The sequence below is a fragment of the Protopterus annectens genome, chromosome 6.part0 (assembly GCF_019279795.1).
Source record: "Protopterus annectens isolate FY-2018-M chromosome 6.part0, PAN1.0, whole genome shotgun sequence".
Taxonomy (NCBI): domain Eukaryota; kingdom Metazoa; phylum Chordata; order Ceratodontiformes; family Protopteridae; genus Protopterus; species Protopterus annectens.
Window position 1 is genome coordinate 220,154,045 of NC_056737.1, and position 26,532 is coordinate 220,180,576.

Below are 26,532 nucleotides of genomic sequence, written 5' to 3' on the forward strand. Positions count from 1 at the left end.
AACAATGCTGTAATGTAAACATCTGAGCAGTTTTAAGCAATGACTGCATAAAACAACCAATATATCTGAAATGATTATTTAAAAATAAGAAGCATGTAAAACAGTACATGAAACTACTAATTAGCTGCCTTCTCCTCTATATACTGTGTATTAAAACTGCATGTGAATACTACTTATACCTGCATATTTACGTATATTTAATCTATATATATTATCAGCTGCCTTCTCCTCTATATACAATGTATTACAACTACATTTGAATGACACAACTTATACCTGCACTTGTTGCTATATGTAATCAACTTCTAACCTCTTAGATTAGTCTCACTAATGTAAAATCAGTGTACCTTGTTTGCATCAATTTTTATTATGATTTTGTTACTTTGTATTTTTTGTTATTGTTTCATCGGAGCTCATCTCCCCGGGCCTCTGCTGAAAATGGACATGTATCCAGTTAGACTGGCCCGGTTAACAAATGTAAAATAAATAAATAAAAATAAATAAATAAACTAAAGAAATAAAAAAAAAATACCAGGGACACCCATATAAGTGCAAACGTAATTTACTGCACACATCAAAATAAGAAAGAAAAAAAACTAAAGTTAACTTATCAGCAAACAAGAGAGTAGAATTTTACATATTCTAAATGTGTAAAAAGATGCAAAGTGGTAAGATGATCTAGGAAATAATAAATAAAAACTGGGGCAAAGATCAAGTGCGCCACGCCCCTCCCTCCAGAATAAAAGGTTACTTACAGGACTTCAAAAGTCACATTAAATCGATTTCTTTTAGAAGAAAAAAAATCTGATCACTGATGTGTTACTACTTTGGCTTTAGTGGAGTATTTATTAGCAAGCGGACCTGCACTTTTGGGTTATTCCGCTATTAAACAGGACTACAGGTGTCAAGTTACAAATAAACCTCGTCTGCTGCAATGAACCGAAACGCCCAACCATTCTTCCCAGACTGGATGATGAAAGGTTCAGCTGTAAAACAACGTAACCCATTCCAAACAGTACTCTTCTATCCCAAGAGTTTTCTATCCCCATGCTACACCGCTTCTGTAATGCCCCCCACACACTAGAGAGGCAGTCATGAAAACTACTAGCATGGGACACAGTGGGCTCGAGCCAATATTGTCCTTACCTGAAGGGCCCCTGCTTAACTGGATCTCTATGTGAGACATAGTATTCTTTAAATTCCCGTTCATGTCTGATTCCAGTGTGGCCTACAGTTCGAAAACAATCACTTACACGTAAACGGATCTCAGACAAAATTATACACCCCGATGGTTAACACATATACCGTTTTCTACAAAACCTCGAAACTCTGAAAGTGAAATACTTAATACTTTCACATTTAATCCACTACCCCCAAGAGGGTCGTGTCAGCTCATGGCGCTGGTGATTGTGGGAAAGTTCAGTCTTCGAAGCTGTTTGCTACATTACCACAATAGGGAAAACTACAATTCCCAACGTCCACGGCTCATTCAGATTTTTTTTTTCACTTTGTTATTTTTATTAAGCTGTACTCAGATTAAGTATTACAATACCGAAATATTGACGGGCCTTTTGGAAAAATACACATAATTAGTTTCGGTTTCGAAATTGAGGCACGTCAAAAGCGTACTGGTGTGTAAATAACGTCATCGGCTAAAGCGCAGTCTAGCCAGGAGACATGCATGTGAACTGTAAAGTTTTACAGTTCATAGTTTTCCTGTGTTCCTCAAACACTTGTTTTCTGGCAAATTACAGGGATGATTTGAGGGTTGAAGTCACTAAATAATGATATGCATGAGTTTCAAACTTCAAATCCTTAAGAAAATGTATGTTTAAACAAACCCTGCCACTGTAGCAACGATCTAAGTTTATAAGAGTATTTTAATTATACAACGACACCCTATTAATATTCCAAAACGTGCGCGCTGATTGGTCAGTATGCACGTTGTAAATCAGACTTATACTAATAAAAAAAGGTCCGGTCGCCCGCAGTTTTTCCATTAGTTAAGAAGACCTTTTTTTTTTTCTTAGAGCAACGGAGAAAGGAAGATCTCCGTTGCTTTTTTGAAAAGTGTTTTGCTATGTTAACTTTCTAAAAAGCAACGCAGATCTTGGTTTCTCAGTTGCTTCTACCCACAGCTCTGATGTACTGCTTAAGCATACATCAGAACTGCCGCACAATACCTGACAGCTGCGGAAGGGCAGCAAGGAGGCATTAATACAATGCCATTGGGCCGGATTCACGAAGGCTTGCACGGAGTCTAAGATCAGAGTAAAACTCCATGCAGCCAACATGTCCGCCAAGCGATCCAGGAACAGCCAGCAGGGGCGTGCAAGAGAGCTCCTAGAATGACTCTTACACGGACAGGGCTAGGTTATGCAAATTACCTCAATTGCTGCCGAAAGCTATGCAAATGTGGTAAATTTGCGATCTAAACCCTAACCTGTCCGAGTAAGAGTAGTGTTATTTGCAGAAATGTACTCCGTTGACAACTGAGTACCGTTCTGCAAATAGCAAAACGGAGCCATGACAGCTCCAAATAAAGGCTGCATCCAGTTGAGGAAGCATGCCAATGGCCAAATATACGGCCATTGGCAATGTTCCCCGATGCAAAATTTAAAAAAAATATATTTTTTTACCTCGATCTCCGAAGTTTAAGCGTAGCGCAGCACCGCGCAAACGTGCTGCACTTTAAAAACCAGAAAACCAAAAATTAAAAGCCACAAATAGGGATTTTATAGAAAATCATAATTTTCAATGCAAGTGAATGGCAGGCTGAAGACAACATGGCTACCAAGTAGAGGTTGCTAAGGGGGGAAGCTCAGTCTAAGGGATGTAACCAAGCATTAGAAGGCAATCCTATGCAAATGAGGGTAAGGATAGTGAATCCCAAGTTTACATAGCAAATGAGCACAGTCAGTGGAGTGTATGAGTAGGATAAGGGGAGTATCAGAGTAGAAGATAGGTGACATCATGAGGGGGGTATGTATGAAAGAATGTAAGCTCATTGGAGCAGAGTGTCATGTGTTTTCTGTTAGTTACTCATCACTGGAAGAGGTGTGTCAACAGGTATCCTAGCTAAAGGCAAGAAATAGAAGGTGTATGCCGTGGATAACACTAAAGTTTCTTGTCGAAGTGCCTGCAACGTGTTTGCACACGTGTGTGCGCCTGTATATCCGAGTAAGACTGTGTGCGCCCGTGTGCGTGCGTTTAAGCCAGAGTAAGTATGTGTAAGGTTGTTGAAATTTGTGTAAGTGCATTTGCGCCTGTGTGTGTGTGCGTTTAAGCAGGAAGTAGCCATGTAAGCATATGTGTGTGCATGTGAACTGGTGTGCACGTGTTTGCGCTTGTGTGTGTGGCACTGCCCCCCTATGGAAACAGAAAGGGAAAAGGAAGCACAACAAATAGTAGGAAGTTAACCAGGGAGAACTAGCAGAGCTAGCAGGTGAAAACAATCAGAATCAGGCAATTAGGGAGGCAGTACAGTAGCCCAGCCCAGCACTTAAAACTCTGCAAAAAACTTTCCACCATGTTTTCCTCAGAGACACTGCAACACTGCTGTAAACTAAGAGAAGTGAAAACTTAAAAAGCTTTACTGAGACAAAGAAATGTTAGGGGCTGCCATTGCTGTTATAAGGCGACATATGCAACATGCTGAGGGTGGTGACAATGCGAATGCTGCTGAGCAACCCACAGTGAGGAGACGGAGAAGAGTGTACAGGCCCAGGGTAACCTACCAGGGGCTACATGAGCTGGAGATAGTGGAGCACTATAGAGTGGACAGAGACCTCATGCAGCAAATTGTTGAGCTGTGCAGGCCACACCTCACACACAGAACCAACAGAGGGGAACCCATCCCAGTGTAAACCAAGGTATGTGTTGGCCTAAGAATACTAGCAACAGGTACCTTCCAGAGACCAACTGGTGATATGATGGAGATATCACAGGCATCAGCATCCAGGGTACTGCACCAGTTCCTGAATGCCATGTCAGCACATGTCGGTGAATCCCCAATTCCCGTGCGGTATTGGCCAGCAATATGCGTCTTTTCCAGCAAATAGCGGAATACCCTAAGGTAGTGGGTGCAATAGACTGCACACACATATGCATCAAAGCACCAGCCGGTGAGCAGGGTAGGGCCTACTTTAACCACAAGGGCTTCCCCTCCATCAACTGCCAGGTCATGTGTGATGCCCAGGGCATAATACTGAATGTGTGTGCTGGCTGCCCTGGAAGCTACCATGATTCCCATATCTGGCATCTGACACAGCTGTACCAGACATTTGCCAATGGGGACATCCCTCATGGTCACCTAGTGGGGGATGCTGGATATGCACTGGAGCCGTGGCTGATGACACCCATCAGAAATGCACACACACCTGAACAGGAACACCATAATGAGGCACACGCACAAACACGAAATGTAATCGAGCATGTGTTTGGGCTGCTCAAGTCATGGTTCCAGTGTCTGGACACATCTGGTGGAGCCTTGCAGTACTCACCAACTACATGTACCCAAATTGTCATGGTATGTGCTATGCTACATAATATGATCCTGCGAAAACAGCTGCAGCAGGAGCAGCATAGGCCTGGGCCAAACAGCCCCCCACCATTGCCAAGGCCATCACAGGCAGAGCGTGACTTGGAGGAGGAACAACCTGAGCCTACCCCAGTAGGCAGAAGGAGGCATGCCCAGTATGCTTTGGCCCTGGCAAAGAGGCAACGCATAGCACATACACTGGCTCAATAGGAACCCTGGAAATGATACCTCTCTCTGACTAGCACATATAGTAAAAGGGATATCTAACTTGACACTACCTGTTTTCAAACATGTATAGGGAGTGTCCTATGTGCATCCGATATAGGCAGCCCTGCAGCACCACCTGAGGCATGATTGCTATGTTTTAAGCAATATAAAGCAGTGCTAAACAGCTTTTACCACTATTTCGTATATGTAAACAAAATTGCACACACTAACTAGCACAACTTTGGGCAATGTTGACCAATACTGGGCAATGTTCAGCAATGTTGGTTAACATTGAGCAATGTTGGGCAAGTTTGGTCAAAGTTGGGCAAAAGCAGGTAAACATGCTCATATTTGCTTTACTGGTCCTTAAGTAGTCTGGTTTGCCCAGTATGAAAATATAAAGTAGTGACAGGCCTCGAACCCAGGATATTGTGCACTATAGTCACAGTACTGAACCACTAAACCATGACAGTATTTCACTGGTCAGCCTATGTGAAGAAATGTTGATAAGTCTATGCAAAGTGTCTCATGGAAACCCTGCAGGCACAGCATAATCCCTGTCGAGTTATGACACAAAGGTGAGCCCTGCAGTAAAAATATAACTTGATTTTCAACAGACATATAGTATAAATGTTAATATTGGGCATGTTCACACATGTTAACAAATGTAGTGGACTGCAGACAGCAACATACTGAAAGATCACACTGGGCATGCTCACACACTTGAATAAATGAGGCAAATGTCAGGCAACAAAACACTGAAAGGCCAAACTGGGCATGCTCACACACTTAGGCCATGTCTGAGTACAGCAGTGGGCCACACATATCTGGCAGTTGCATGTGTTAATCCAGGAACCTCTCACTATTCACCAATCCTGCCCTGTGCACACAGTTATATGACAACAGACACATATATAATATATTGGAACCCTGTCATAATCAAATATGTACTACAGACACTTAGGTTGTGCATAGAAAGTGGGAAAGCAAAGAAGATAAAAAACCTGCAGTCAGTATCATCAATAAACAATGTGCACTCCAAACATTATCATAGGTTCATAGGTTGATACTAGGCTATCTTCCCTAGGGCATTTATAAGCCTAGCCAGAGCGTGTTTGGCTTTTGCCACCCTTTTAGATTAGTAGACTGTGCCTTTGAATAGTAGGTCACACAAGATGGCCCTTTTATGGTTAGTTTATTGTGCCTCTGTCTAGCAGGGACCCAGAAGAGATCCCAGAGTAGACTTTACGATCTCCCATCCACTTGCCAGATTTTTCTTTAAAGAGGGTCAATGAGGGCTCTGCCTAACTTGGACTGGATTTTTTTGTTCAGAGTGAGGGAGCCTATGGGATAATCCTCTGTCCCTCCAGCCATTTATTTTTATTTTTGTGTTGAGGTTTAAGTCCCTGGATGAGCATGTAGCTCTGAGGGAGTGAGGTGGAGCAGGTGGAGCAATTCCATTATGAACATGGCTTTATGAAACAGATCGTATCGTGAGTAGGCGGTAGGCAACTGAGTAACTGAGGAGTTAGTTTTTGAGTTAGGTGTAGGGGTCTAGTCCCTGAGTCTGTGTGTCCCTTTGTGAGATCATGAGGTGAGTTGCTTGCTGTAGTCATTATGTAATGAGTAGAGGCGCACAATGGACCTCTCTTGATCTAGATGTGAAACCTTTCGGGATAAGGTGGGCTATATAGAAGGTCTTATTAACCACTTTGGCAACGTGATTGTCAAAGGAGAGATTACTATCTACTTGGGTCCCCAAATCCCTAATTACGTCTTCCGTACTTAATGGATTACCACCTATGTGGTAATTTGTGGGCACTTTGTTTTCCCCAAAGGGGATGACTATGCATTTTATGGCATTTAGCTTTAGGCCATGGCTCTGGCACCAGTTATCCATCTCTGTGAGACCCTTTTGGAGGATGCTTGTGTCAGCTGGAGAGTCGATTATGGCACCCAGTTTGCAGTCATCTGCGAACTTGGTCAGCCATAGTCCTCCTGTGTTAGCCAGTATGTCTGACAATAGAGTCACCTATTACAAATGTATTAGGTGTGTTGTGTAGCCTTAAGGGCAGTGACTGTGTGGCACACTGACTTTGTGAACTATGTGATATGTGGGTATTGTTGTGGGGTAGCAGTTGTTTGGGTGTCTGCTTTGGAGGTCTCTGCTGCTCAGGAAGATTTTTATTAGAGCCTCCGAGTATGCTTTTGTGTGTTTACGTGTTTGGTTTGCTGTTGCTATAGGTCTATGTGAGACTGGATTTGTGGTGTGTGGTAACCTTCTTCTCCTGATAGACTGTTCCAGTCATGGGTCAAGAGAGCTCAGCCTCCTGTTTGTCTATATAGTTGCATCTCTCACATATATCTGAGTTTGTTGGGAGGAGGAGAGGGTTTACTGTGTACATAAGGCAGTTGTAACATTGCCTCAAAAATCCTATATTCACCATCTGGACTGGAGAGTACACACGAAACTGACCTTTGGACATGTCAGGATATTATGATGAAATACTCTTCTGACTGATCAAAAAGGATCTGTAGGGTGTTAAGTGTGAAAAAGAGTATAACAAGGGTTTAGTGCTTAAGTTTGTTGGTGTTTTGGAAAGATTATCTGCGAAGGAGTCCAGACAGAACCATGACACTTCCTTCAGCTATGTCATAAATCTCAATGTACACTCATATATGTCCTGAGTCAGGGCCAACTGTAAATGACTGACAATGCCAACATCCTGTCAGACAGGCCCATACATACATACCCACCTCCCACTGACAAAAGGCGCTATCATCATACCAGGAGATATCACATGTAGAATGGGTAAACAGCTCCTTCCAAAGCTGAAAACATGGCATCAATTGGATTACATTGTTTCCCTATATGTGTCATAAGGGAACTGCAGAACAAACAGACCCTACACCTGAACAGTCTGTTGAGCCTCACACTGTCTACAGGATATGAAACTGTTGAATGGGTTACAGCAGCATATGGCACACCCCACAAGTGTTGGTGCACAACAGACCATGGGAACTATAGTCTTATAAGCCTATGAAGTCGGATCTGCAAGGCCATGGAGCCCTCATGATTGAAGTCATAAACAGAGCTATTGGAAGCCGACAAACACACAACCCTACCAACTTTGGTTTGGTCATGGGCAGATCATGGTTCCCAAACCTGCTAGACTTTTTACAAGGTAGCCACCCAGGACATACATCACTGAAATGAGCTACACACGTCCCACATAGACTTTGAATAGCCCTTTTTCAACATCCCAGACACGTCATATCCACAAAATCAACAATCTGTGCATAAATATGTATTGCATATGATGGATTGGCAACTGGTCCACAGATAGATCACACAAGCTAAGAACTGTGGAGTCCTGTTTAAACTGTTAACACCTGCTGTCCCCCATGGTTCAGTCCTGGGATTTCATAAAACAAAGTGCACACACATTACCATGTCTAGTCTGATGATGTCAGCATCATACAAATATACCAGGAGAAATGAAAACACCCAGTAAAACATATAGTATGTCGTGTTAATGTGTAGCTCTCTAGTCTCATAACATAGTTAGGTAGGGGTTTGAATTCTGCAATTGCTGAGTGTGTGGGGGGTGTATGTTTGTGTGTGATTTCCTTTGAGGGGGTGCCATTTTTGGAGACTAGGAAAACACCTTATAAGAGGTAAATTCCTCTTTGGCAAGTCTGATGATGTCAGCATCCCACAAATACAGCAGTGGAAATGAAAACTCCCAGTAAAGCATATAGTGTGTTGTGTTAATGCATATCTCTCTAGTATCATAACATAGTTAAGTAGGGGTTTGAATCCTGCAATTGCTGAGTGTGTGTGGGGGGTGTATGTTTATGTGTGATTTCCTTTAAGAGGAGAGCACTTTTTCGAGACTAGGAAAACACCTTAAAAGAGGTATATTCCTCTTAGGCAAGTTTGATGATGTCAGCATCCCACAAATACAGCAGTGGAAATGAAAACTCCCAGTAAAGCATATAGAGTGTTGTGTTAATGCATATCTCTCTAGTATCATCACATCGTTAGGTAGGGATTTGAATCCTGCCATTGCTGAGTGTGTGTGTATGACACTGTTGGTCAATGTGTTGTGGGTTTTGCTTTTACTACTGTATGACATATCAGTAAAACAACAGTATGTGCATTGCACACTTCAGGTATCTGTGTGGCAGATACATATATGTACATGTGACCTCAATTGGTATCTGTGTGGCAAATACATATATGTACATGTGACCTCAATTAGTTTATAGGTGTGAAGCCTGCTTTCTACACAAATACATCTGTTACCATTGACAGTCTGTGCTGCTGCTTCTCAGACCTTAGGTCACATATGTATGTATGTGGCAAGGCCAGCCACTGTAGTGATCTGTGTCCTAGGTCATCTGTGTCACACACACCCATGACAGTTTCTATAGGATAGTGTGAGTGAGGGTTCATGCCTGGGGTATATTTCAGACATGTTCAAACACAACAAAGTCTGTCAATAATGGACATTCATTATAGATGTACAACAACTTTGTGGATATGCATACAGACCCCTTACTGCTTATGTGATACACCGAGGGACTTCAGAATACCTTTGGAAATGTGAATACCAAAGGACAGATGACATAACATGTGGCTGTATGTACACATCGGTACCCCTTCTACATGTTGTGGGCTCCTACCTATGTGGTACTGTCGGGATACTATGTTTAGTAAATGCGGATGACTATGCTATAGTTGGCTTAGAGCTTTACAGCATGGCTTGGTCAACAGGTATCTGTCTGTATGATTCCCTTGTGGAGGATGTGTCTCATCTGGAGAATGCATTGTAGGCCACTGTATACATTACCAGATGTGGACGGACATATCCCTAGTGTGTTTGTTTGTACCTAAGAGGGTTACATGCCAAACAGGAGTGGTCCCAGGAATAGGTGGTGGTCAATACCACTGGTTACTGGTATAGTATGGTACCAGAAGGATCCAAATGCTACTGTGTATCCTACATCTGTGTGTCAGTTGTCAATACATCATCTAACGATTGGTTATAGTCAGGCTGTTGAGGTTGTGTATACTACCAGAATGCAAACCAATGACCGATATTAACAGTATCACCCACAGCATAGTGTCAAACCATGTCATACACACGTGTACCCAAGTTGAAACATATGTGTAGTAAAATGCATACTGGCCACCAATAGAAACTATGAAGTGTTAACAATGTGTAATACAGGGCATGTCGCCCTTCCCATGTGTCCACTATGCACGTACATGCAGACAGTGCACCTCCACCATGTTCACAAATGTACACCTGCAAATCTATACTGCACACATCACACACGTACTGTCCACTCACCAACACATGCTGCCAGAACTACACACATCAGCCAAGTGGCACATGGGCAGACAATACATTTTTGGAATTAACACTGGTGTAAACAATACTACATTGATAATCATAGCTTTAATGCATCATGCCTGCTCAGATATACCTACAAGGATATAATTACACTTTACTATTGACAACATGCTAACATTGCTACACTGCTAAGTCACCCTGTGCATCAGCACCATGTTAGCCTGTTCCTGCATCAATGTTACAGATGACAGGAGGTGGCACAGTTTCATCATATGCACAGGGTGTGTTGTTGGTTTGCCAGAGCCCAACAATGACCCATCCAATCAACATGTGTGTGTGTGTGTGTGTGTGTGTGTGTGTGTGTGTGTGTGTGTGTGTGTCTGAGGGACAACAGTACAGCATGGGTCAATGTTGATGTAATGTGTGTGTGTATGTGTTAGCCCTAGTTGTCTGGTTTATGTGTGTGTGTCTGCATGTGGCTGCCAAATATGGCAGGTTGTGGGACAGCCACAGACTGTACCTGCCAGGCTGTACAGATCACTGTCTCTGGCCACGGACACAGTACCTGTCCCTGGCAGGGGTGCCACGGACAGTATCGGGTACTAAGCCAGACTGGGTACTATCAACAGAGGCAGAGGGATGTCGAATGGACCCATGTCCCTGCTGGGACTGGCCAGAGCCACGTGCATGTGGTCTTCTAGGATGGTCTATTGACAGCCCAGCCCCAACATTGCTGGGGCTGGTACTGCCACTATGTGAGCGGCTGTGACTTGTGTGTCGTCTGCGATGACTGCCAGCTGATGATGTTGCTGGCATATGTCCACGTTGATGTCTCAGCCATCCTGCACTGTCCTAGCACATGGACATGACATTGCGGAGGACATCTAGTGTCTCACCCCAACGTCTATCAATGACCTTGGTGTAATTACGGATGGCACCGGCAAGATCACGGATACTGTCATTAATTGCGGTGTTATGGGCCCTCTGCACCCTTAGTCCCTGTCTGTTGTACCGTTCCATACGTGCCTGTGCCTGCATTACAGCCCGGAACATACCTGAGGTTGTAAGACCTGTGTGGGCACGTCTGCCAGGGGCTTTATGACCAGCAGTGCTCCCACAAGAACCCCTGGACATCTGCCTATGTGGTACCATTCCAGGAGTCTGAGTATGGCTGCTGTGAGGGGATGCATGTGCCATAGATACCACACTATCCTGGTCAATGCCTACTGTATGCTGTCCCTCAGCTAAGGCCATTGGTGATGAGGGATGTATTGGCAGTAAGAATGTGTGCATAGATGGGGTGGAAAGCTATGTACTGTCAATTGGCGGACCAACTACAGACTCTGTCAAACCTGCCCGTGCCACAACACATGTATCATCATTTCCACTATTTGTGGCAGTGACTTCAGGTTCCATGTTGCACAACCTCAGCACCTGTGAGAGGAAGACGGGAAACACACTTTACAATCTGTACATGATGTTAGCACACATGCACACATGAACACATGAAGACATGCACACATGCACACAAATACACTACTCAGTAAAGTTGACACACACGCACACACACACACACACACACACACACACACACACACACACACACACACACACACACACACACACACACACACACACACACACACACACACACACACACACACACACACCAACAGCAATCCAGAACATACTCATTAGTGGTTGATGGTAGAGTACAGTATCACAAGCCAAAGAGTCCTATCACACGTGTCAGCATGCAGGATGTGTGTTGCTCAACAGCATGCAGTGCGAGTGTAGAGAGTCCTTGTTAATAACAGTATACATGTCTTTGATACATGTGTGTTGTTCAATGATTGGCCTCGCCCTGGAACACAATGTGTACATGGACACAACATTGCTGTGCAAGTATTAAATGCTTTCCAATGTCCTGTGCACCATCACTCATAGGTATACATACCATGACCGGATGCACACAACTGTCAGGTGTATAGCAATGAATGCTATGTGTAGTACTGTAGTTACTGTAACTGGATGTAGTGTAGTACCATGAGCCATCATCAGGCAGCATCATGTGGTCACTCAAGGCCGCTAATGTGTGTCACACTGGCAACTATCTTGCTGTACCAGAACTGCACCACTTTGGATACATTAACCATTTCACAGGCAGTTGTTACATAGGTATGTAAGGTGTTCAATAGGGAGCATTGCCTAACATGAATGTGTTGTGTGTTGAAGAGTGTCACACTGCCACATGATAGGCCTCTACCCCTCAGGTATAGTATGTGTGCTGTGTGGATGACATTTGGGATACTGGAGTCTGACCTTACAGCAGGTGCCTAAATACGCTATGTGTATCATATTAACACTTTCTGCGTATGACAAAGTGGTGTATGTTGTGTGCATGTATATTGACTCTGCCTATACAATGTCCACTACAGTGTACCACAATTGGTTGGGGTGCTCTGTGTATTGCATATGTTTAAGACAGCTACTCATGTTACTGGGATGTGCATAGTCCCACAGAAAACATGCAGAGCATGCATTATGTGTAGGTGTTTTACATCTGTAAATGGCCTACAACTCTCCTATGACATGCACATGTTATTTGCTATATTAAATGTAGAACATTCATCAGCATGGGTCTGCTGTCTTGCTGTCACACCAGAGGGACCTACAAGGATATGAGATAGTTTGTCAGTGTCAACAACTATGGCATTGCTGCTGTGAGTTTGCAATTTTACAGTAGTACAACGGGTGACAGTCACAGGCATGCAGATTATGTTCCAAATTATCAGTATTGCACAACACCAGGCTCCGCATCTTCTAAATACACAGTACACATCTGACATATGCATGTTCTAACAATCGAGCTAACAGTAGTCTACAGATATGGCATGTAACCTGCACGCTCTGAGTTAACTTGCTGGGTGACTCCAGTCACCATGATGACACATGTCTGTTGTAGTGGTTGGCCAGGAGCCACCATGCTGAGGAGCAGCTCTTCCACTCTGGTGAGGGGTGGATGTGATGCTGCACCACCACCTGTGGCAAGCTGTTGTCTGTGGACATCGGAGGCATGCTGCCGGACATGTCTGATTAAATCACTGCAGTGATGGCGTACCGGCTCATAAGTCCAGTTATGCATGCCTACGTCATTCACCCGACGGACATCTTTCCACAGTGCAGTGCGCTCATGCTGGTCCTGGCTGGTTCTGGAGAACAGCAGGGTGTGATGTTGTAGTAGGGTGTCTAGGATTATTTCCTCCTCTTCAGGGGAATACACAGGTTTGCGATGGTGAGACATGTCCCTGGAAGACAATAAAACAATAATTGTGAGCAAGTCATGTGGCACACTTATAGGTTCATAGGTTCAAAGGTAGGTACTAGGCTATCGGCCCTAGGGCCCATACAAGCCTAGCCAAAAAATGTACCCTGGCTTTCCCATTTCCCATCCAATCATCAAGATTTTTCTTGAAGAGTGCTAATGAGGAGCACTGTTTGACATAGATAGGTAGTCTGTTCCAGAGTATGGGAAGTCTCTGGCCCATACAAGCCTAGCCAAAAAATGTACCCTGGCTTTCGCCACCCAAGAAAATTATTTTCCTGTGCCCCTGTCTAGCAGAGCCACAGAAGTGATCCCCAGGGTGAATTTCCCATTTCCCAGCCAGTTGGCAACCCATCTTGTGACATAGGGATTTATACCTAGTTCAGTGAGCTTATCTATAATTCTAGAGTGGGGGATGGTGTCGAAAGCCTTGGCGAGATCTAGATAAGCTGTGTGAACCATTTTACCCTCATCTATGGCTTTGGTGACTGCTTCAAAAAAGTCAATCAGGTTTAGGAGACATGATCTGCCTTTTACAAATCCAAACTGGGTAGGGTCCAGAGTTTGGAGATTACCAATGTCTTTGTTTATGGGTTCCACGATGATACGTTCCATGGCCTTGCAGACCAGGCTCGTCAGGCTAATGGGGCGGTAGTTCCCGGGGTCCATCGTGGCTCCCTCTTTGTGGAGTGGGATAACCGTCGTGGTGCGTCATTCAGTGGGTACAAAGCCTGAGGTGAGGCTATAACTGAACATGGTACTTAGGGTGCCAGTTCATTCTGCAGTTTATGTAGAACGCAGCCTGGGATATTGTCAGGTCCCATGGATGCTGTGTTCTTGGCTTTGGAGAGTGTGTTTTTTACCTGTGCAGCCATGATTATAGGAACTTTGCATTCTTCCGGTACAGAGATGGGCCCTCTAGGGGGTGAGAGGGGGGTAAAGTTAGCACTCAACCTATCTGCTAGGATGTTGGCAATATCAGTTGGTTCTGTATATTTAGTGCCATTGTGCTGTAACTCAGAGCAGATCTGAGTGTTCCCATTTAGGTTCTTGACATAGCTATAGAATGCTTTGTGGTTGTCCAGAGTGAGTGGCAATTTTGTTTTCGTAACTAGCTTTGGAGGATTTTATGAGGGATCTCAGCTTCTTACTGAGGTTGACCAGGGAGTTCCTCCAGTCATGGGATTTTACTCTTTTTTGCAACAGTTTCTTTCTTCTGTTGTAGAGTTTGTTTATGGCAGAGGACCACCAGAATGGCTTCCTTTTTTGGAGGATAACATCTTGGTTCTATTAGGGATAGCATGATCCATGCACTCGTGTAAGTGCTTATAAAGTGCATTTGTGTAGGATTCGGCAGTCATACCTCTATTGTTAGTCTGCATGGGTGTCATGAAGTTTGCCACTTCTGTCTTAAGAAGTGTGAAGTTGGCTTTGGAGAAGTTTTTTACGATGGTTTCCCTAATTGGGGGTGGGGGTGGGATGTGGATGTCTAGGCTGATTAGCTTGTGGTCAGATCTGACCAACGAGGAATTGACCTCTGCTGGTTAACATTCTAAAGTACAGACATCAATGAAATGCCATATATAGCAACCTATTGACTGTCAGTAGATACACACTTTTAATAGCACATATCAGTGCTCAGCCCACAGCTGCCTGACAGTGCCTGGCACATTCTATATATTAAACCATGTTCTGCACAGCAACAAAGTGAAATCAGTATGTAAGACTATACACCAGTACATGGCACACTGTATGTGACACAATGCACCACCTAGCCACAGGAGGTATATATCAAGCTAATGGATGAAGAAAGATGTCATCCATTGCAATGAATGTAAAGTACATTTACAGTATTACTAGTATACCACAGTAGTCTTTGATGCCAACCCCCTGCCTAACATATGTGCGCAGTTGTTGGTATAGGTGGCATACTGCTGTACTAGACTATACATGTTTCTAGATACACACATATACCCTGTAACACAGATATGATTGAGGGCATGGTACAGGCATAATTACACACACATCAGACATACATACAACACACAAATGTATACCAACCCAGATGAGCTTTACCTGTGTACCATACAGTACTGTGTGTCAGTACTTACAAAACCTTATGCCTGAGGTATGTAATCTGTGAGGACTATGGGTTAGACACAAAACAGTGTTTCCAAGCAATGTGAACATACACCATACTGTACTGTTTAGGCCTACAGGTTCAGGTAGTACTACAGTTCATATGGGAGTTGGATTCACCAGCAGTACCACTCACTAAGCATACATGTATTGCTTTAGCCTACAATGGGACACCACAGTCGACAGCAAGGGACTATGTCACACCATATACCATGCTACTTTTTCTGCCTATCAATAGCATACACATCTTTTGCTGGGATCACAGCTAGGACACAAACTACCATGACAGAAACAATTTCATACTAAGCTATCACACCTTTACAGACCTTGCACACATTCACCATCCCACTCAGTCAACCTCACATAGCAATTATTGCACTAAGTACATGTGTGTGTGCTTTGTGTCATGGGTGGGTAATACGCTATTGGCCCTAGGGCCTATAGCAGCCTAGCCATACGCTACCCTGGCCTTTGACACACATGTAATTTAATTTCACTTGCCCCTGTCAACCAGAGCCACCGAGGTGATTCCCAGGGTGTATTTCCTATCTCCCAAACAATCATCAGGAGTATTTATGACAACTGCTAATGAGGAGCTTTGTTTGCTATTGATAGGTGGTTTGTTCCAGAGTATGGCATGTCTCTGAGTTAGGACTCTATCCCTCCAGCATGTGTTGTTTAGTGAGCTGACAAGGTGTAGGGCCCTAGAGCATGTATCTGGGAGGGATTGTAATATGTTTACGTGGAGGATATCCAACAGCTATGGGTGTGACATAGCTCAGTATGTTAGGCAGAGGTCACCTCTGGGTAGGCGCTATGCAACACAGTGTAGCTGTGGTTTTGTGAGTCAGTCTGCATAGGGCATCTGTTTGAGGCCGGTATTACTCTTTGTGAGGTATGTCTGTGGCCTTTCCAGTTGCTGTAGTTGGCATTGTACTCTCTAATGGGTTTTAAGTGTGATAAGTAGAGGGGAACACTGACCTATATTTCCCTAGATGACACACCTTTTGTGATGACGTGTACCACGTAGACAGAGTAAATGATCAGTGTGGCACTGTGATTATCAAAGGGGAGGCTACTGTCCACCTGTGTCCCATGTTCTCTTATCACACCTTCGGTGTTAGGTAGACTACCACCTATGTTGTAGTTAATGGGTACATTGTTCTGGCAAGAAGGGATGGCACTGCAGTGTCAACACTGAGCTTCAGTCCATACTTTGGTCGCCAGGCACCTGTCGCAGTAAGTATGCCCCATGTCTCTCTCCCTCTATCTATATATATATCTACATATCTATATATATATATATATATATATATATATATATATATATATATATACACACACACACACATACATACACACATACATATAAACATCCATTGCTGTACATATAGATGTACATATAGGCACATATACAGTCCACTATTCATGGTGGGAATATCACTTATACGACAGTTGTGAGATAAACAGTTATGTAATAATATTGCACAGTATTGTGCAGACTGCATTGAAGGTGTCCTCAGCCCATGTAGCTTTAGCAGGCCTCACTGGCTGCAACACTGCAAAACTGACAGAGCATACCCACAGCGTTTAACCACCACATGTCATATACCAGCACTGCATGCTATTTTCTTTTCCATACACTACAACCTACATAGAAATATGCACATAACAACCTTCAACAACGTATATATGTACACCTTTCACAAACAGTTGCAGTATGTCCCTTGCCCTATGCACATGTACAGATAAATAGAGATACGTACTGCTGCCACATATGGATGATTCACAGTATGTAGAGTACTCTTCATAAACATGTACTACTTGCCAGCAAATACATATGTGTTACATACCTTTCATTTGTATTGCTGTGTTCCGTTTGTTTTTAAAGGAAATGTTTTTTTTTTTTTCTCTGTCTGTTGCTCTTTCTTTTTCTGTGTTTCTCTGTCTGTCTTTGTCTGTGTCTCTGCCTCTGTCTCTCTCTCTCTCTCTCTCTCTCTCTCCCTTGCTGTAATGAGATTATTGCATGTGTAGACAGCAACTACAGCCAGCTTTTCTAGGTATCTGCACATGTGCATGTGATGGCCTCTGCACCAATTGGTGCCCACCATTTACTAATTGCATGCAGCCTGCTGTGTGGTAATTGCAGTACTCACTGTCATAGCAGCCCACTGCTATAAAATGCTAGGTTAGGTAGGCGTAGACCTTTCAGCTTTCCAAAGTGGGGCCCATGCTTGTTTGCTGTGGACACCGTTGTGTCAGTCAGAAGGTGGTATACTTCTTATCTCTGAAGCTAGGGCTGTAGCCAGTGATTTGCATGTTGTACTCAAACCTGAATGTTGCTGCTTCTAGTACACACTTGTCAGTGTAGAATTTTACTCACCCCTCCACATGCGTACACAAGATACATGGGAGTATGTACTTTCTTTTCTAATTAGACAATTAACTGCCATACAAAAGTAGTTATTGCAATGTATTCCTCTGGCACATTAACTGTTTGTGAACTACTATACTGTAAATATTAATTACCTCACTTCAGAACATTTTGTTGTTTATTTCTGTTGACATTAGCATGGGCTGCTCAAGACAACTGGACACATTTCAGTACTGAATATGCCTACCTACATCCTTGGTAGAGCCTGTATACACAGGTATATTGTTCTTTTGGGTAGGGGTGCAGAAGTACAGAGAGCATTATATATTATTGTGTGATGTTTATCTTGCTGAACATACAGGGTTGCTGTGTACCTGTTAGTCTAACAAGGCAAATAGTTTGTCTGCGTAGCTCCCACTTGTGGACATATCCAGATGGTAGCCAGAGGTTAGCCTATTATTCTTTGTCTGTGCACCACACCGGTCTTTTCTGCACTGGAAAAATGGCATTGTCACAGTTGGTTGCTAACAGTACATGGATACATCCTTTGATATTTCTGAGTTGTACTCCTACATAAGGGTATGCTTGTGGGACTCGTTCCAAAGCTATTTGCAGAGTGTGTAACAGCAGACAACTGAAATGCCTGTGTGTTTCTGCCTCTGCCAGACCTCTGATACACTTGGGTATATATTTGAACAGCCTCAGGGAAAGGTACATATAAGTGGGGTACACCTGTAAAATATTACATACATTAAGTTAAGACTGTGAGAGAATCAGAGCATATGTATTAATACACCTTTTCTGACGTGCATGCAGTGTGTACTATTACTTATTGACATCATTCATTAAGTGTAATTCACCACTCTTCAGCCTACCGTCAGTACTTTTCAGAGGGATTCTGAGTGACAAAGCTAACATTTGTTTAGGAATCAGGGACATCCCTGAAAAGCAGTCACAGTTGGGAAGTATGGCCTCTGCCCTATTCAAATATGTCAGTGTTTATCCTGCTCTGATACTGTGTGGGGTTTGTAAAGTGCTACTGTAACATTATTTCCTGCTAGAATGGCTGGTTCTGTTTTCACAGTCATGTCATGCAATTCCAGAACAACTGCTGGTAAAGATCCACAGAACAAGATTTGTGTTACAACATTCCTATTTTCCCTTTACATTCACTCATTGTAATGCATGATATATTTATTACAGCACCAACTTGCTGTAAATCTACTGTGGTCTAGTGGTACTTCATGCAGAGTAGTGTGTCCAAAGTCCGGGGTTCGAGACTGACAGAGGTGTTTTATTTTGCTGCTCAGCAGAACAAGGGCCCTGCCATGCAGAGTGACTAAGGCACTTTTAAGCAGTTTTAAGCGGGTTTGCGCGGGTTTGCATGACGCTTAGCAATACTTAGCTAAGCGCACACATGCACACACTCACTTAAACCCACTAACTACTGCTTAAAAGTGCTTACTCCCGCTAACCCCTGTGCTAATTTCTTTGAAAGAAAAGAAAATGGGGAGATAGGAAAGTGGTGAAAAGGGGGGCACAAAGAGGGAACTACAGTATAAAAACAAGCTCATGATGTGCAGGACGGGTGTAGGGAAGGTCCATTGCTGCCCATTTCTTTACCAGCAACAGCTGTGCATATGCAATAAATTTGGAGTGAAATTTGAAACCTTACACCCCTGAGAGATGGGAGAGGACAACAAAGTATGTTGTACTGCCAATTATAATTATCAGTTTACATGTCCAGCGGACATGTGTGCAAAATGGGCAGCTATGTATGGGGCGTAATTTTTTTGTGGGAACAGATTGCCCTTTTTTTTTATTTCAGGTGAGAGTGGAAAGTGAGGTAGAGAAAGTAGATATATTTGGGGAGGTAGGTTGGGGAGGTAAACAGACAAGACAAACAAGACGCATACAGGGGCGGAGTATTACACATGGGGTGGGTGAACACAATTGACGGGGGTGGATGTTTGCAAATCGCAAGCCCATGGGCCCACAGATGGTAACAGTGGAACTGAGATCCCCACCCATGGGCAGTCACCACTGCACCTTCACAGCCCCGAGGGTGGCTGTGCTGGGGCTGCATAGGAGGGGCAGGCTCAGTCATGAGTCACACCACTCTCACCTCAAGCTGGCATAGGGGATCAGTGACTGAACGCTGGATCTCCCTATGCACCACAGCCCGGACCCTTCGGAGGGTGACAGGTGGCCATTCTCCACCCATGCTTGCAAGGGGGAACGAGCCCCATCCCCTGCAGCGCTTCCACCCGAAGGTGGCACAGGACCAACGGAGGAGGGGAGCCCGGGCTGGGCAATGGACCTGCTGGTGCCAGGTGCAATCGCTAGCTGAGGAGGGGCAGGTGGGTCCACTGGGACCGGCCTTTCCATACATTCTGTGATTAGGTGTGTTTAATTACAACATAAACAACAGCATTCTAAATTAGTTGTAACAGCATGCAGTAATATTCCCATTAACCCAACACACCAAGGTTCCAACAGTTGAACAGCAAGCATAACACATGCATATATTGAACAACAGTGGACATTCCAACAGCATGCAGGGATGATTGGTGGCAACAGGCCACCAAGATTGTGGTGTTTGAACAGGGCACATGCATCAAAGTAAATGCAGATATTTATGGAACAATAGGACATATGTCCCAACAAATGTTTTGAGATTAGACATACCTATTGAGGTGTGGAATTGCATTGTTTATGCACATACAGTAGGATGTAGAAAGAAACCTCAATTAACATCTTATAAGTACTTTTAGTCTACACTACATTCCTATTAACTGCAGGTGTATATCCCCTACATGTATTATTACACTTGGCAACATGCATTAGGTTGTGTAATGGGTTTGGCTAGTTCATTATATACCTGACCTATATCTGACATACTAACTGTCCAAGATGCAGATGTTACTGCTACATAGTTATTTATTTTATTTGTATTTCTATATCTACATATCTGGATGTGTTCACGTGACATTTTCAGTTAAATTTCTACAGAAACCTACATTTTGTCTAGCACACTCACATTTCTGGGGAACACATTAACAAGCTACTCGTGTGCCAGATTTACTTATGCATGCTAGCCATTAACTGACTGCTGAGGACTGTATATATGCTTTACAGCTACTGGCACTCCCATCATCCACTTTATATGGGACTGCCCAACTGTGGGTTGACAGCACTTATTACAACAGTACTATTTGTATAATGCAAGGGTACAACAACATTTCAAAGTAAGTGACACAGACACACTCCAAGTATTATACCTTTATTAATTACATTACACACTTTTCTACAGGCTCTCTCCTTTATTTGATATTACAGTGCATACGGAAGACATATTCAAGACATATTATACCTTATTAATAGGTTACAATACTTTTTTTCAGGCTCATTCACTTATTTTATATGACAGTACATGCAGAGATATTATTCTGGACTTATTTTACCTTTCTTAATGGGTTACTACACTCTTTTTCTGGCTCTCTGACTTATTTTATATAACAGTACATGCAGAGGAATTATTCAGGGCATTTTATGGCTGTATTATTGGGCTACAACACTTTCTTTCAGGCTATCTCACCTATTTTATATAACAATACATGCAGAATAATTACTAACCTGCCTGGTGGTGCAGCCTTAGCAGCCTATCTGCATAGGCTTGCTGATTTGCAGCACGGACACCTGCAGCTGTGAAGTAAATGAAGGGATATTGAGACATACCTATCCCTTATATAGACTAAATTAGTATGTCTTACATACTGCATTCCATGGCTATCTACTCAGTAGTGGGGCATCTTGCATCCCACGGGCCTCCTGTATCCATCGGTTCAGTAGGTCCTGCTTCTGTCTCTTCAGGTCTGCATGGTGGTGATGGACCTGCTCACCAGTCCGAGGGACGCCTGTGGCACTAGTGAGATCATGAGCTAACCAGTTCCAAGCCTCTGCTTTGTACTCCTTTCCTTGGAACTGGCCCTGCAGGAGTCTTGACTCATGACGGTGGACAAAGAGCCAAACCATGTATTTTGACTCCTCAATGCCCCAGCGTTGCACTCAAAAGCATGTACCTTCTCCAGCACCAGCCATTCTGACTGCAGATGGAAGCTACAATCAGTTATGGCGAGTATTCCTGCCTATGCAGCTTAAATATGCCACATATCCCACACTTTTTTATGATTGGCCATTTTTGAAAATTCTCGGCTGACTGCAGACCTGCTTAGCAATGGTTAATCTAGCATTTATAAGTATATGTATGTTAACAGTGGCTGTTTATCCTAAGCTGTCATGGCTTAGTGGTTCAGTACTTTGATTATGGTGCACAGTGTCCTGGGTTCGAACCTTGTCATTGCTTTTTATTTTACTACTGTCCAGACAGGCTAGGCGGTGTGGATGTGTTTAGGCAACTTTGCTCTACGTTGCTCCACGTTGCCCAACTGTGCGCTGGTTGGCGCGGCGTGCACCTCCACGCAAACCGATTGCACTGGGTAAAGCACTATTTAGCTATGGGCAACTATATTGCACTGGGTAAAGCGCTGCTTAACTACGGGCAACTATATTGCGCTGGGTAAAGTGCTGCTTAACTACGGGCAACTATATTGCGCTGGGTAAAGCGCTATTTAGCTATGGGCAACTATACTGAGCTGGGTAAAGCGTTGCTTAACTATGGGAAATTATATGTCAGGATCCTTTATAAATATACATTTTGTTCACTGATACATAGGCCATTTCAATGCTTTTTAGTAAAATTTTAATCGTATATGTCAGGAATTATTTCATATGCTAATTTAAAACATAAAATGGAAAGGGGAGTGGTGGGACTCGAACCGTGAATGCCTCCTCTTTGTGCGAAGGCTCTACCACTACGATATTGATATTTAGCTTAATTTGCATAAACATTCCTTGTTATGCTCTTCAATGTCGGGATTGCTAACGGCAGCTAAGCAATGGGCACACCTGCGCAAACAAGCGTATTTGGGCAGCTATATCGGGAATTAGAAAAAAAAATTAAAGTTTTACTTTTTATAACTATACTGGGGGTTTACAATGTCAGGGAGTGTAGTGTTCGGTACGTAGACATTTGAGCGGACTCGCTCATGTGTGTTGACATTTCACAACTCAGACACTTGCAGGGGCATGGACCTTTGTTCTGCTCGGCTGTCAGACATGTCCCCTGCCTTCCTGCACGGTCCTTGTTAGACTTGGAGTGGAGTCAGTGTGCCCTCATGAATATGCATGGCACGCTGACATCATACCATTCAACTGCAGTTTCCGAGTAAGACTTATTTAGTCTTACACGGAGGATTCGTGAATCTGGGGGAACATTTAAGAAAACGGTGAAATTGAAGTGTATTAACCCACCACCGAGTTTGCGCAGGAATGGGCATGCCCACCATGATTGACATGCCAGAGGGCGGGGATTAAAAATGGCAATGTGCCGTGATTGACACACAATGCAAATATAATGATAAATTCGTGCCATGTAGCAGATACAGTAGAATTAAAAACAGAGCATTTGATAAGCACAATAATGACATGAATGGCCTTTCCATTCAAATGTTCCACAAGCGTCTTGACAACCAAATACTTTTATGAAATGCAAAACTGAACTAAACCTGTACAAAGATCCATTGTCACTTATTAGAACACTCCACTACTTGAAAACATTACATTGACTCTTATGTAAAATAAATGAGGGGGGAGAATATGAAGCCTTTAATAATAACTTCAGTCAGGCAGCTCACGGCATGAATTATTATGATTTAATGCTTTTATTTGTTTCAAATTTCTTGAATGTGTGACAAGATACTTGCAATGTCGAACAGTTTGGAACATAGTTTTTTTAAGATTGAAAATAAGGAACGTTACTTGTAATGAGGTACCTCTTAATCCATGCAAAACCTGGTGACATATGGAAAAAAGGGTACTTTTCCATTAACTGGGCAACACTTTCAACTTCAATGTGAACACACACTGATTTGTAAGAAGAGTTGACTTCGCTTTAAGAAGTGTGATATTGCTTGTTCTTTCTTAAAAAGTAGAGTAACCAGTATTATCTGGCATGCTATAGCTGTGCTTTTCATCCTCGCACAGCTGTTATGCTTGATGAACTTTACGTTTTAAATGGCTGTTACCAAAATAAGCAGTTTTCTTACACTGGCTTCTGTGACTCAGATAGTGTTGCTGCGGAAACCTGAATGATCGTGTTTTTCCAGTACTGGAAAGGGTATTTGGGAGGAAACAAATACATGTAGCTACACGCTTTGGGGAGATTAAATGTATGTGAAAGTAAAGATCACCGCACTTCCATACCTACCCTGTGCCTCAATAAGTACCTCTCAACTGCTCCTCTGATTCCCTCAGTCCCACCCCAAACTGGTGATTCTTGGAAAAAAGGTGGCTAATTATTAGAATTACAGACGTTTTACTTTACAAAATGTATATTAAGTCAAGTCAGTCAAACAATGCTAACTCTCAGTCACAGCTATTAAACAAACATAGGACGTTCTCGTTCTTAGAGCGGTAGTTGTCTTACAATTAAGATCTTAGCTAGATAAACTACAGAACACATTCTGACAAGTGTCAATGTCTTGCATTAATAGCACTAATATTTTAAAATGTGTTTGATTTTAAAATAAAGTAGCAGTGATATAGCATGAAAAATATTTAAAAACTGCTTTAGTAATGGTGAAATATAGGTGTAAATGACCTTGTGTTTTGGTGGCATCTTTCAATCAAATGGTCATAGGCGGGGTTTGGGTGGGGCTTGCTACTGCACATCTGGTGACTTAAAACACTTCAATTTCGCCAAGAAAACTAAGTATTTTTTTCCTTAAATAATGTCATTGTATAATAGCAATAACCCACTTCTGGGTGTGGGTAATGCTGGAGTTACCCACGGTTGGCTTTGTTTGGCCACTTGGGCTTTGCCCTCGTGACCAAACCATGCCAACCGTGGGTAAATCCAGCATTACCCCCACCCAGGCATGGGTTATTGCTTAAATATCTCCTAGTTTTGGGTGTTTATTCCCCCCCAACTTTTTTTGGTCAGGCTTTGTCCAGATTTCGTCCACTAAGAGGTTGACAACTTGACAGGTATGTCTGCAGAAGTTTTGACTTGTCTGTGGAATACTATACCTTTACACGTGGATATTTTTCAGTTTGTTTTACCCCACCAGTTGCTTCTCACAGAAATGGGCGTGACCAGAGTGATTGACATGCCTAGTGTCTGTGATGTGCATGCAAATAATGCATGATTGACATGCCATGCAGATTTACCTGTGATGTCATTAATATTTAGTGTCTAATCATGGTTTACCATTTTCATCAAAGTAGTGTGATCTCGGAGTTGGTATATTTCAGGAGGGGTACTATTTTTTTCATCTCTCAAAAATTTATCACAATGCCCATATTTTTGCATCTGATGTTGTAAATCTTTGTTTATTCATTACCATTAGGACCTCGGTTCCATCCTCGGAACCGATAGGGCTGTTTCCAAGCTCGCACCAACCAAAAACTCTCAGCTAAGACCTACCCATAATGCCCCTCTCCTAGTTACTTCAGATCTTGTTTGCCATGTTCCTAGTCAGATGTGCTAGCCACCCCGGAAGAAACGGTGCAAGAGGAAGCACCTTGATTCACTGGAGGAATCTATAACCAAAGACAGTAGTAGAAGTAACAGAAGTCTATAACTCCAATTGTCATTCTTTATTAACAGTAGTTCAACACCTTTTCTCAAAAGTCACCAGTTTTGATTGAGAGAAACATAGCTAAAATTTGAGTAAATCTCAGCGGGAGACTGAAAGTCCTAACAACCTTCTTCTGAAAACAATATTTAAAATCTATCCATGATTTTGGACCTTTGTATCCCATTATTTTTGGCTTTGTGAATTTACCAGCAGATGACCTTGTGGAATAAAATTAAATTATGCAGATGGAGAATAACTGGCCAGTTCCATAAACATAACTCTGCTCTCATCAGAAAGTTCGGCCAGTTACAAAATTGTGGTATCTACACCTGAAGAGCACTCATCAAGTATTTTCAGTTAATTTGAGAGAGTACACTGGTTCTGAAGTTGACATTTGATTCTAACTGGCATCCTGGTTGATATAAAGATGATAACTGGCAGAAGATAGTTCCACCATCCATCCTCCAAGAAGACAGTCCCTTCCCTTTTTATAAATGTGAAACAACAGATACATCATCCAGTTATATTTTACTGTCAATTTGGTGAAATTATATATGCTTTGTTGTCTGTAGTATAAATAATATTGTAGTTGTTAGCAAAGCCTGTAACATTGAAGGAAACTGGCACAAATACTACTCATTCTTTTTTCTGTCCTTATTTCCACAGCATTATTTTTTTAAACTCCCATGCTTGTCTAATGTAATCATAACTCTCAACTGCTATGATTTAGGTATAGCATTATCATTTTCAGTCTCACAGCTAGCCTTGCTCCTTCTAGATTTATGGTGGCCCTCGAAAGTCATGCATTTGATATCTCATCTCTAGAAGTTTACTATGAGTTACAGCTTGAATGACAGTATTATTTGCTGTCATGAGACAAATGC

At 42.8% G+C, this 26,532-nt stretch overlaps 2 protein-coding genes across 2 annotated transcripts in view; both read right to left on the reverse strand.

The window, feature by feature from the left end:
• LOC122804074 (mediator of RNA polymerase II transcription subunit 6-like) overlaps positions 1-1,606 on the reverse strand; it is a 56,824-nt gene extending 55,218 nt beyond the window's left edge. Inside the window, exon 1 of the mRNA XM_044073736.1 lies at positions 1,147-1,606. Within this exon, the coding sequence (XP_043929671.1) occupies positions 1,147-1,210 (64 nt within the window). The 5' untranslated portion in view covers positions 1,211-1,606. The remainder of the gene's footprint in view (positions 1-1,146) is intronic.
• The window catches only part of MAP3K9 (mitogen-activated protein kinase kinase kinase 9), a 1,255,777-nt gene that overhangs the window by 168,532 nt on the left and 1,060,713 nt on the right, over positions 1-26,532 (reverse strand). The gene's annotated exons all lie outside the window — the stretch shown is intronic.